The following is a 12,204-nucleotide window of genomic DNA, read 5'->3' as shown; positions in this document are numbered from 1 at the left end:
AGAAACCGCCCTCTCACGTGATTAAATAGGAATCTCTTAATCAGATGGATGGGTTTTTCTTTCATTGGTTCATGTATCCTAGAGTGAAGCAGGGCTCAGCATCAATATTACTCCAATCTTGTTCAGATAAGTAGGCTGGTGTCACTGAAAAGAGTGATGTCACTTAATACTTGAACTTCTCCTAAGGTACAGGTCAAAAGCACTCTGTCATCAGAATGTATTTTTCATGGTCTGTGAGCATTAGGCTCTTCTCCAAGGCTGTTGAGGAAAGAGAACTGGAGACAACTGAACTTGCAAAAGAAGTTTTTACCCAGCCTTTTGCCTCCTTACAGCAGTATTTCAAATTATCCCTTTGTTGTGCATCCTGAGAGTTTTTTACACACCAGGGCAACGCGCAGTAAAGAGGGAAATGGATGGTTGTGAAAGAGGGCTCTGCCGTCAGCTCTAGTAAAGAGTGACGGAGAAGCTGAAGATGTAGAAGCCAGTCCCCTTGAAGACCTAGAAACCAATACTTTATCACTGTTTATATACGCCTTGGAAAATTCAAATTTTGCAGCCAGGGCCAGGAGTAGTGAGGTGAGTGAGACACTCCCTGGGGTACAAAATTTAAGGAAGTACCTAAAAGCTCAGTAATTATGATAAAAAATATTCGAACACGATGTTTTAAAAAATAAAAATTAATGCAGGGCTTCCCTGGTGGCGCAGTGGTTCAGATCCGCCTGCCGATGCAGGGGACACGGGTTCGTGCCCCGGTCCGGGAGGATCCCACATGCCGTGCAGCCGCTGGACCCGTGAGCCATGGCCGCTGAGCCTGCGCATCCGGAGCCTGTGCTCCGCAATGGGAGACGCCACGACGGTGAGAGGCCCGCGTACCGCAAAAAAAAAAAAAAAAATTAATGCAAAAAATCTGTGATAAAAAAACACATCAAAGCTTAAAGACAGGATCCCAGGACAGGTGTACCCCAGGCTGAAGTCCACAAGTCTCAGTGTCTCAAGTGTAAGAGCATTCCCGGCTGATTAAAGATGGGTAACGATTCTCTTGCTCATACTTCCACCTGCTGCTGGAAGCAGGCAATGCCACGGTGGCACCTCTCCACCAGGACCCATGCTCACATGCAGAGGCCTGGTGCCCTCTTGTGGGCATCCACCCAATGCAGGGAACTTCACAAAATCCATGGCCACCTACATCCTGCTAGATAGCTGAGTGGGGTAAAAAGAGCCCAGGATTCAGAGCTGCCAGACCGAGATTTGCATCGCATTTTTGCTTCTCACTTACTAGGCCGTCTTGAAAAAAATCACGTTACTGTTCTGAGCCTCAGTTTCTGCACCTATAATGGATCTCATCCATCATTACCTCTTCCTATAACTGTGGAATTACATGAGATGCTTTCTGTGACAATGCCAAGCAGGCTGTCTGGCACAAAGTACGCACACAGTTCATTGTAAGCTACCTACTTCAGCCCAGCCCACTCCCCTTGATCAAATCAAACTATCATCAATTTATTACTGAAGGCAAGACACACTAGAAGACAACCAGGGAGAAAAGATGTGGCAAAGTCCACACAGTGGATGATGCCATGGCTGATGTGATAGGGAAGACCTCCCCTAAGGGTGTCACTAGAGCTGGGCCTACATGGTTGGATGGGCCAGGTCACACCAGGAGCTGGCCAGTAGCCTCTGGGGGTCACTAGGCCACTTCTGTGATGTTTTATCTCAGGGAAGGTCCAGTAACGTGAGACAAGTATCACGGTGGTGGATGGTGGAAAGGCCAAGGCCCTTGTAATCCTGGCTCTGCTGCTTACTAGCAGTGTGACCAATGGAAGTCACTTAACTTCCCTTAGCCTCAACTTCCTTTTCTACAAAACTGGGATAATAACACGCCTGTCCTAGGTGGAGTGCCTGCGAGTCTGTGGGCTCAATAAGTAGTAGCTGGTATTGCTAGGGTGGAACTTTCTGTGAGGAGCGGGAAGGAGGGGGACACACCAGTCAGGCAATGTTGGCCACCGTCATATTTGGCTCCTGAACCAGCCCCCTTGTTGGGCAAGAAGGCGGATGCAAATATCCCCCGCGGGCAGCTTGTGCTCTCACCCCGACAGGACTCAGCATGTCAGTCCACCGCAGAAATGAATCCCTAACAGGAGGGTGTCAGGTGGGAGTGTCCCTCCTCCTCTGGAGTTGTGGAGGGGATGCTGGATTCCAACAAGAGGAAGTGGAGTCTGCAGTAAGAAGACTGGAAATCTGAATAAGGCCTGTAACTTAGATAACAACATAGTAACAGTGTTTATTTCCTGACCTTGATAACAGTGCTCTGCTTCCGTGAGAAAATGTCCTTGCTTTCAGGAAACACGCTGAAATATTTAGGGGTAAAGGGGCATCACGTCTGCATTTCACTGTCAAACGGTTCAGGAAAAAATAGAAGAATAAGCAAATATGGGAAAACATTAATATTTGTGGAATCTGGATGAAGGGTATACGGGGATTCTTGCAACTTTTCTGTAAGTGGGAAATCCAATGAAATATAAAGTTATTTAATTTAAAAAAGGCAGCAGCAGTCAGGGGTTCCCTCGTCCCCCCCCTTCTTTTCCTCCTCCCCCTCCTCTGCGCCCAGCTCGACATCCTTCACCACCTCCCTACTCGCCTCCTTCTAAGCGACCTCTCCCTGGGCTCCCGGCCGGGCTCCTGGACTCCCCACCCCTTGGACCCGGCACAGACCGCAGCCACTCTCTGCCAAGCTGCACCCACTTTATTTGCAAGAGGAGGCCCCCAGCGCGCGGGGGCAGGGATGCGGGGCGGGAAGGTCCCACGGCCCCTCTTCCGGGGCTCACGATCCCACCCTCCCCTGGCCCCGCCCCCGGACTCTGCCCCCGCCCTCGCCCCTCTCGGCCCGCTAGACGATGGCGAACTGGCAGACGTAGGGCAAGTTGTCCCGGCAGCGCTTGTCGAACCACTTGCCGTTGGCCGCACCGGCCAGAGCAGCGCAGTTCTCGACCTTGCCGCCGTCGGGCTGGGCGGTGATCTCTGTCTCCCAGTTCTTGTAGGTGATATGGCCGCCAGTCATGTCCACCCAGGTGCCTTCGGCCGCCATGTCGTTGAAGCCCAGCCAGACCTCGGCCTCGCTGCCCACACTCTGGCTCAGGTACTCGTACAGGGCGTCGTTCTCGGAGCCCGTATGCGGGGTGCCCAGGGTGCCCCCTCGCGAGATGCAGTCCTCGCTCGCCTCGTGGAAGGTCTTCGCCTGGACGAAGGCCAGAAAGCACTTCATGTGCACCTTGGTACCCTTCAGGCAGACTGGTGGGAAGGGGAGGAAATGGACGTCACCCAAGGCCTACGGTTCCGGAGCCAAGAGCCAACCGCCAGGGGTAGTCACACCATCCTCCATTCCATCCCTGTACATCCTGTCCTCCCTGGACAGGCTCCAGACCCAGGCCAGAGGGCCGTGCTGTGGTGGGCACTGATGCACATCTCAGATCCCCATTTAAGAGGTGGTGGAGCCCCTGCTGCTGGGAGTGAGGTCAGCCCCCTCAGCTGCACACGGCCCCTCCGTCAAGGTCACACCCCTCTCCTGGGTGCCCCATCCAGTGCCCAGGGGAATAGGTAGGGTCATCTCTCCCCCAAGCAGGATAATTCTGAAGGGGCCTTTTAGCTTGGAGGCTCCACAGGGTGGCAGAGGTGGGCCTTGGGCCTGTGCTGCTACTCTGCTCCCCCTCTGCCCAATCTGCTTCCAACACCTCCCTCCCTTCACAGTTGGGACCCCGGGCTCTCCCTAATAAATGAGCTCCATCTCAGAGTGGGCTTCCCGGGGAGCCCAGGCGGAGCCACCTGCTCTGATCTTCCTCCAGCCCCACCCTCCCTAAGATCAAGAAACTGCAGGGCCAGGGGACATCCCTACCCAGAACCTAGACCACACTCCAGGTACCCAGGACCCCAAAGCCCTGACCCAGGGGCCCAAGCAAGCTCCCAGAGTCTGCCAGGGGCCTCTTCTGGGTTGGCGACTGGGAGGACGGAGCTGAGACGGGCAAGCCCCTAGGACAGAGGAGATGGCCCAGGTGGTGGGCCAGGGGCTAGCTCTCTCAGGCATGGAACTCGAGTCCAAGATCCTAAATTTGAATCTGGTCTCAAAGGTTGTGATGAAGGTATATATTTGGTCAGCTTAGGAGCATAGAATGTTTTTACTTAGCAGTTTGGTTTTTGTTTTTTTTTTTAATATTTATTTATTTATTTGGCTGCACCGGGTCTTAGTTGTGGCACACGGGATCTTCGTGCAGCATGCGGGATCTAGTTCCCTGACCAGGGATCGAACCCAGGCCCCCTGCATTGGAAGCGTGGAGTCCTAACCACTGGACCACCAGGGAAGTCCCAGCAGTTTGTTCTTCAGCTGGGTTTGTAACTTAAATGTTTAGGCAGTTGGGGTACATGCCTCCATTTGTCCTCTTGCTGCTGACCCCAAAAGTGTTAGGGGCAGGTCTGCACTCCACCCCACCCCCATCCCCTCACTCACTCACCCTCTCACTCAGTTGCTTTCACTTAACACACATCTCCATGTCCCCGTGAGCACCTGACACTCCTGGAGCTCTGAACTCCGGGCCTGCAGCATCACAGAGGTGTCTTTACTCACAGATGCCGTCCCAAGGCAGCCAGCCCTACCGCGTGCTATCCTGCAGCTCATCCTAGCCAGGTTTCATTGCCCTTCCCAGCCTGGCGCCACACTGCCTTTCCTTCCTGCTGGGGACTCTGACACGCCACCAAGACCCCCTTGGGGTGAAGGACTGACTACCCCAGCTGCTGGGAGCGCTGCTGGGAGACAACTCTTAACTCTCAGCCCCTTTGGGGATTGCATCAGCGGAAGACAGCCCCCTCCCCCATGGTATGCCCCCTAACCAGAGCAGCCTGTACCCAGTGACTGGCCCATGAGCCCTCTTGCCCCAACTCAGGACAGCTCTGAAGGGCCCTCCCGTCGTCAGGGCTCCCTCTGCAGTTGGCTGAGGCTTTCGTTGAGACGCGCAGGGCACTCTTCCCACTCCTGCGTCCTTCTGTCTCTTCCCTTCCCCAGGTGCTGATCCTGGGTGTGCTCCCTAATAAACCTCCTGCAGGCTAAACTCCACCTCGGGGCTGCTTCTTGGGAACCCCACCTGCAACACTCCCTCCAACATAGTTAGTCCTCAATAAGTATCAGTTCTCAGTGCCTTACCATCGTTACTGACATTTTGTCACTCTGGCCTATTCATGATCCCGTTGATTCTTTTTTTTTTTTTTTTTTGCTGTACGCGGGCCTCTCACTGTTGTGGCCTCTCTCGTTGCGGAGCACAGGCTCAGCGGCCATGGCTCACGGGCCCAGCCGCTCCGCGGCATGTGGGATCTTCCCGGACCGGGGCACGAACCCGTGTCCCCTGCATTGGCAGGCGGACTCCCAACCACTGCGCCACCAGGGCAGCCCGATCCTGTTGATTCTTGGCTGGCCTTCCATAGCTTTGCTCCTACCATGCCCTCTGCTTGGAATCCTTCTTTATCTTCCTACACGTGCGGGTTCCAGTGAATACATTGATTTCATGAATATACTGAGGCTCCCAGAGCAGGACCCCGGCTGGGTCACCTCTGCCTCCTTGTGCCTGGCAGAGGCTCGCTGGGGGGAGGACCTCATGTGTGTTTGCTGATTGGGGGAGGGAAGGGGCAGATGGCGGGAGGGGAGGGTTGCTCCCCTAACCCTTGATTCTCTCAACTCTTCAGTTAGGTCAGGAGTGCTTTGTGTGGGGTTATTGACAAGGTGATTTGCAGGTAGTGGTAGTAAAGGAGAGGGTGATGAGAGGGAGAAGGTCCCCAAGGAGGCCAGGAGCCCATGAACCTCCTAGGAATCAGCAGACATGGAGGGGGTGTTTAGTTCTCCATATGCCATGGACTTTGCATGGGGAGGTCCCCACCACATCACCCACCTCAGGAGGCAAGTGGCATCTGGGTTGCATGGTCTTGGCACAAGCACAAAGCTTAGACATGAGACCTTAGAGCTTGCCCTGCAAGTCCACCCCCAGCCCTTCGACTTTACAGATGAGGAAACTGAGGCCCTGAACAACACTGTGCTCATTTTAAACATTCCCCCATGTGTTAAGTAGTATTGTTAGTCTGTATTCTGTGTTCTCCAGGGCAAGGTCACGAAGAAGTAGGTGAGTTTGAGATGTGTGGGAAATAGAGACAATATGAAAGGACCTTGGTGGAGAGAAAGAGAACAGGTTGCCCAGGCAGGCTGGCCAGGCAGTGCTAGGGCAGGTGGCTACGAGCTGTGTCCCGGGGCTCCGCAGCCGTGTATTTTGTCCATCCTGGTTTAGCTGGTTTGTGCAGGGCCAGGAAGACCACAGCCCACCTTTCCTCACACCCAGCATGCACCAGGCAGGCTGCTTCCATTCCCATCCTAAACTGCAGTAACTAGCCAGGAGGGCGTGGCAAAACCAGAACCTCTCTATGCCTCAGTTCCCCTCTTTAAAATAGGGGTGATAAATCCTGCCTCAGCATAATGATGATGATAAGAGTGGCAGCCTCAGCAAAGCTGCTGACACAGGGAATGAAGCTCACGCCCTGTAGGGCTGTGGGGGCTGGCTGAGTGGAGGGTCTCCTGGGGTTCATTAGGGTTGCCTCTGCTCCACGAGCACTGCAGGGCTCGCACTTCCAGTGGGCGGTAATGGATTCTTGTGGGAGAGCTTGTTGTCCTTTTGGTACATTGCTGCTTCCACATGTCAGAGGATCTTCCTGAGAGAAGCAGGCTGAGGAGGGGGCTCTGTGAATCCAGTGCCCTGGACTACAGGGGCCAGCCAGGGCCCTGGTGCTGGCTCGAGGCTACAGGTGGGTTGCTGGCTGCTGGCCTGAGGCCCTCTGTCTGATGTACCCCTGCCCAGAGAGGCCGCCACGTGCACTCACCCGTCTGCAGGGCCTGCTGCTCTTTCAACAGGGCCACCTCCTGGGCCAGGCTGTCCAGCTGGGTCTTGAGCTCCTCAAGCATCTTCGGGCTCACGGCATCTAGAATGAAGTCAGAAGGAAGTGGGGACAATCACGAACACGTGAGAAAGGCAGTAGGGAGTGGGGCAGGGCAGGGACTGGGAGGGGTGGACCACTGTCAGCCACAAGGGGACGAGGGAAACGACTCCCCTCGACCTTGATGTCTTGGCATACTCTCTCTCTCCCTGTCCCTGCCGGTGGTAGTCTAAGTGATAGCTGATGATTTTCCTTCTGCCGGGGGACCATCCTTCTCTTGCTCTTGCTAAAGTGAGACCTGTACCGCATTGTTCAGGAGAGTTGCTGGGATCAGATGGGGTTGGGATTTGCAGGAGCAGGGTGGAGGGTGCAGACAGCTCCTTCGGTGACACCCAACCACCCTCCCAGCTCTAGAGGAGAACAGAGCACAGGAAGCAGGGCCAGGGGCCCTTGAGACCTCCCAGATTCACTTCCCCAGGCTGGACGAACAGGACACGGACCAAGCAGGGCAGGCACTCGGCCTGGGGCTGTGTGGAGCAGCACAGGTGAACGTGTGTACAGGCTCTGAGGTTGCATGCATGTGGGTGACCTGGGCAAGTTCCACAGCCTCCCTGAATCCACTGTCCTCATCTGTAAAACGGGATGATAATAGCCCCACCTGCAAGGACTCTGAAGAAGAATAAAGACTAAGAGAAATGAAGCATGTGACCAGCGCTGGGCTCATTGTCAGCCCTGTGACGTGGGTAATGTGTCTCTTCTACACCACCACCAATTCACAGACGGGAAACTGAGGCCAGACCGAAGCAACTCGCCTGAGCTGGCAGAGCCAGCAGCCCGAACCCGAGTCCGCACGGCTGCAAGCTTGTTCTCCCCACGTCTGTGATGGCAGCAGGTTTCCTAATGTGAGCCTTCCTGAGCACAAAGGCCCGTTTGGAGCCAGTTATTCATGAGAGGCAGATGTGAAATGTCTTCCTCTGCATGTGTAAGTTGAGAGCTAAGTGGGTGGACCCCAGTCTTTCTGAAATCCCAGGAGCTTCAGGAAAGGCTGAGCTCAGCTTGGGTAGAGGGTGGGGAAGCGCTTCCATGGTCCATTTGGCTGTGCCTGCATAAAGTCCATGGTATGAGGGGTGAAGCCAGACCTTTGTCCACCCCAGATTCCTTTGCAGGGGAATCACAGGAAACGTGAGCAAGAAACATACTGGCATATATAGAAATTCATGATGTGACTTACCAAGTATGAGGAAATTAACACCCAGATGAGCAAGGCAAAACAGGGAGTGTTTGGGGCTGGCAAACTAGCCTGACTGGGTTATGTGTGCCTCACAGTGGGCCTCTGCCTCAGTGGTTCACAGCAGCTCTGTACTCAGTCCCGTGATGTACCAGCACAAGGCACCGCATAAAGTTGTGAAAGTTGGGTACTGCACAAGGGCACTCAGCTGAGGGGACAGGTGGGGGCCCATGTCCAGCCTCTAAGCCTTGCCCTGGCTGTGCTGCTTGACCACACCAGAGAAAGGGATGCTCTTCTATAATTTGTCAGCTCAGAGCGGAGAGCCTTTTGTGATTTGCACCAAGGTGCCCGAGTGTACGAGGGGCCCTCCAGGGACTGGCCAAGGACCAAGGTGCTAACAGAACTCCACTGAGGAAGGCGTAGGAGTTGGGTGTTTCTACAGCTCTGGGCTAGGAGTCGGAGCCCTTGTGCTGCCCCTCACTACCTCTGAGCCTCAGATTCCTGATGCATGTTATTGAAATGGATGCCCTCAAGTCCCTGTTCTAAGAGTCTGTGACCCCCTGTGAGGCCATCCTCCCCACCTGAGCTCCTCTGCCAGGTGTGGCCACATGGCCTCTGGAGCTCCAGCCACCTAAGCTCTCCCTGCCTCACGTCTGGCTGACCCCCATACAGCTGGCTCAGGCCACACCCCACACCAGGGGCAGATGAGCTCCCAGAAGCAGCCTGGGCTCTCCCCCTTCTCATCCCACCCGGGGGGCCAGCATGGGGGCATAGCACATTCTGTCCTCTCCTCCCCTCATCCATCCTGCCAGCTTGTTCTCCACCACTCAGCGGGCACTGAGGGGTCTCCTTGGGCACGGCTGTCCCTCCTCCGGACACCCTCCCCCACTTTTGTGCACTGGTCCCTGACTAGGTTGTTCCTTTGATTCCCAGTCCTGGCTGCTCCCAGGAATCACTGGAGACTGGTGGGAAAGGCAGATGCTGGGGCCCATTCCAGGCCCATGATCCGGCATTTCTGGGGGTGGGTCCCAGGTGCCTGGATTTTAATGTATTTCCCAGATGATGCTGATGATGCCTGAGGGAGAACCACCGTGGTTTGCAAATTGATTCACATCTTAAGAGCAGGGATGCTAATGGTCTGCTAGAGTGTTCAGCACGTATACTGGCCCCTACCTGGAGAAAGAGCTCTGTAAGCGTGTGTGGTGTAGGTGGGCAGCAGGTCGAAGGAAGGAAAACCAAGCTGCAGTGGGTTTCAGCAAGAGGCAGCGCTGGACAGGACACTCCACTCTTGCTCTGTCAGCTGTTCTGCGGGCCTCCTCCTGGACCTCCATGGGCCACCTCCGTGGGGACCACATGGAGCTAGGGTTCAAGTGTGACAGCTGAAGAGGACCAGGGCATTGTCTGGTTTGACCTTCTTGTCCATATGATCAAATACATGATTTACATGATTAAATAAATACATACTAAATCTTTGGTAAACTTGAGAAATTAACAACTATTTTCCACATTCAAAAATTCTGTTATTTGCCTTTGGAACTGTGTATCCTTTACAAAGAACATCCTTGGTGGCAATTTCAGCTAATGTTCGTGGACACACCATGCATGCTGTGAGTCTTCTTTTTTTTTTAATGAACGTTTTGTAAAAGGTAATACAGCCATATAACTTTAAAAAACCCAAACAGTTCAGAACGTCAAAGTCTCCTTCCCAATCAAGTCTGCCCTTAGCTCCCTAGTTTTTCTTCCCAGAGGTAATCACTGTTACTAACTCTTGTGGATCCTTCCAGAAAATTCTATGCATATACAAGTAAATATATTTTTTTATATAAGTCCCTTTTTCAAAACCAATGTCAGCATAGTATCCATTCAAAGTATTGAATTTTTTGTTGTTTACTTTATGAACTGAACCTTGGGGATTATTTCCTATCAGCACCCAGATCCGCCCATTCTGTGTTGCAGGCCTGTGGGTCTCCACGGTCCTAATGTGCCCTTATGTACATTGTCCGTGACCAGTGGGCAGCTGTCCATTTAGAAGAGGCTCAGAGAGGGGCCTGAGGGCGGCCCATGCCCCTCTGCCTCACCTTTTCTGTGCTCTTGGCCCCAGCCACCTGTTTCTCTGCTTAATAAGCACTCTCATCCCCTGGAACTCTCTCTCCTCCCCTTGGAGCCCTGTGGGGGGTGACAGCCCCGACCATTGCCATGGCATTTCACTAATGTTGTCTCAAAACAGCCCGCGGTGACCTCACTGCAGGCAGGGCTCCAAGGGCAGGCCTTGCTGAGGCCAAGGCGACCCAAGGACACCCCAAACCCAGAGGCAACAGAGGGAGAGCAAAGCTGCCTCCACTATCCGAGTTTGGGTTTGAACATTTTTATTTCCTCGAGGCTGTGATACACTATAGAACTAAGAATTAACTTGTTCTTCCCCCACCCCCGCCGTGCATCAAGTATATCCTACGTTCCAGACACTTCACATGTTTTCTATCATTAAATCCTCACAACCAGCGTTGTGAGCAAATGCCACAATCCCTATTTTACAGTTGAGAAACCTGAGGTTTGGAGATGCCAAGGCAAAGCCTGCCAACACTCCTGATGAGAGTCGGACATCTCCAGACTTCTGAGCCAAAGGTTTGATTTCTGTAAAATATTGGGGTGGTGGGGGAGTGGATGTCAGTTTAGGTGATCTGGAAGCTTCTTTCTGATTCTAAGAGCCAGTGACTCTTACAGTTTTGACAATTGCCCCTGCTGCTGGAGGACTCTCCCAGATCCCAAGGGGTACTTCATTGAAGTTCGCTGGACTCATGGAGAAGGAAAGTGAAGGAGGGGAAGGAGAGTGAGGACCAGCAAAGGAGAGGGCGACCAGCTCCCTGGAGGATGGGGAGGGGCTCCACCCCCCTCCTTACCTTTCTTAACATTTGCAGCCTTCTTGACCTTGGAGGTAGGTGTCTCGGCAGTGACCTGGGTCAGGAGGGAGAAGAGGCAGAGGAGCAAGTAGGGCCCCCAAAGCTCCATGCTGCTGCACCGGCTGGGGCTGCTGCTGCCGCCTGCAGTGGACCTGGGTCAGAGAGCACTAGTGGCTGTGGCCTGGGCTGCACGTCTTAAGGCAACTGCCACGATGACCTCTGTCCAGGAAACCCTCCCAGAGTTGGCTGCGAGAGTGCCAAAAAAAAGCTTGCAAAAGGAGGAAGCCCTTGGGGCTACAGAGCCTCGCTGCCCAGGGAACACCCACCCAGCATCCTGGCCCCGCCTTCTAAAACAGAGTCATTATTTTCTAGGATTCTGAAAAATACACGCTAGTTGTCATAGATCACATCTGCTGAGCAGTTACCTTGGGCAGGCGCTGGGTCATACTTTTCCCTGGCCTCGTGGAGACCTCACACCAGCAATATGAGGGAAGTGCTGTCATTTCCCCATTTTACAGTTGAGGAAACTGAGGCTCAGTGAGTTTAAGGGAACCCAAGCTACCCAGCTGTAAGGGGCAGTGCCAGTATTTGACCCCAAGTGGGGTGACTCCCAGAATGGTCCCACAATGATGTCTCCTTACAGAGTGCACTGGGGCTGACTGCTGGATTGTCTAGAATGTTTGCTGTGATTCTTTTGTGGTCTGTCTCTATGCACTTGATGTATCTTTGGTTAAAAATACAAGGGAGTCCTCTCCTTTTTTCACTTTCTCTTTCTCAACTATCCTGTCTGAAGCAGAGGTGACCACGGTGGGAGAGGGGCAGCTATGGTGCCCCAGAGTGGTGTCAGAGACGGAGCAGGGAGAAAAGAATGTCCCCATGAGGAGCAGTGTGGTGTGGGGTGTCAGGATGCAGCAGGGTGGAGGGGGGCACCCCCAGGGGAACAGAGGTCCTACATGGAGTGTTGGAGTCCAGGTGAGGAGAAGACGTGGTCCACATGGGAGAGTGGGTGGTGGCAGAGGTGAGAGAGTGGTTACATACAGGGGCACCCATCGAATAAGTACATTTATTAAAGACCATGGGAGCCAGGTTTCTCATTGTCAGAAAAGGGAGGTACAAATACAG

At 53.7% G+C, this 12,204-nt stretch overlaps 1 protein-coding gene across 1 annotated transcript; it reads right to left on the bottom strand.

Moving 5' to 3' along the window:
• Positions 1–2,725: 2,725 nt before the first annotated feature.
• CLEC3B (C-type lectin domain family 3 member B) lies at positions 2,726–11,349 on the bottom strand. The gene is made up of 3 exons (XM_029241660.1): positions 11,083–11,349; positions 6,904–7,002; positions 2,726–3,288 (listed from the first exon to the last, which is right to left on the bottom strand). The coding sequence occupies exons 1-3, from the start codon at positions 11,189–11,191 to the stop codon at positions 2,888–2,890; spliced, it is 609 nt and encodes a 202-aa protein (XP_029097493.1). The 5' UTR covers positions 11,192–11,349; the 3' UTR covers positions 2,726–2,887.
• Between the last annotated feature and the right edge of the window lie 855 nt (positions 11,350–12,204).

Source organism: Monodon monoceros, unplaced genomic scaffold, assembly GCF_005190385.1.
Source record: "Monodon monoceros isolate NGI ecotype Baffin Bay Population unplaced genomic scaffold, NGI_Narwhal_1 Super_Scaffold_3, whole genome shotgun sequence".
In the NCBI taxonomy this organism is placed as follows: domain Eukaryota; kingdom Metazoa; phylum Chordata; class Mammalia; order Artiodactyla; family Monodontidae; genus Monodon; species Monodon monoceros.
The sequence above is the reverse complement of the archived record's forward strand: the minus strand, read 5'-3'. Positions and strand labels throughout refer to the sequence as shown.

Excerpts from the sequence above, each read along its gene's own strand:
- CLEC3B (XM_029241660.1), bottom strand. The coding sequence starts at position 11,191 with ATGGAGCTTTGGGGGCCCTACTTGCTCCTCTGCCTCTTCTCCCTCCTG. Across the intron at positions 7,003-11,082 it reads GGCTGCAAATGTTAAGAAAG|ATGCCGTGAGCCCGAAGATG; the intron begins GTAAGGAGGGGG and ends ACTTCATTCTAG. Across the intron at positions 3,289-6,903 it reads GCAGCAGGCCCTGCAGACGG|TCTGCCTGAAGGGTACCAAG; the intron begins GTGAGTGCACGT and ends CCTTCCCACCAG.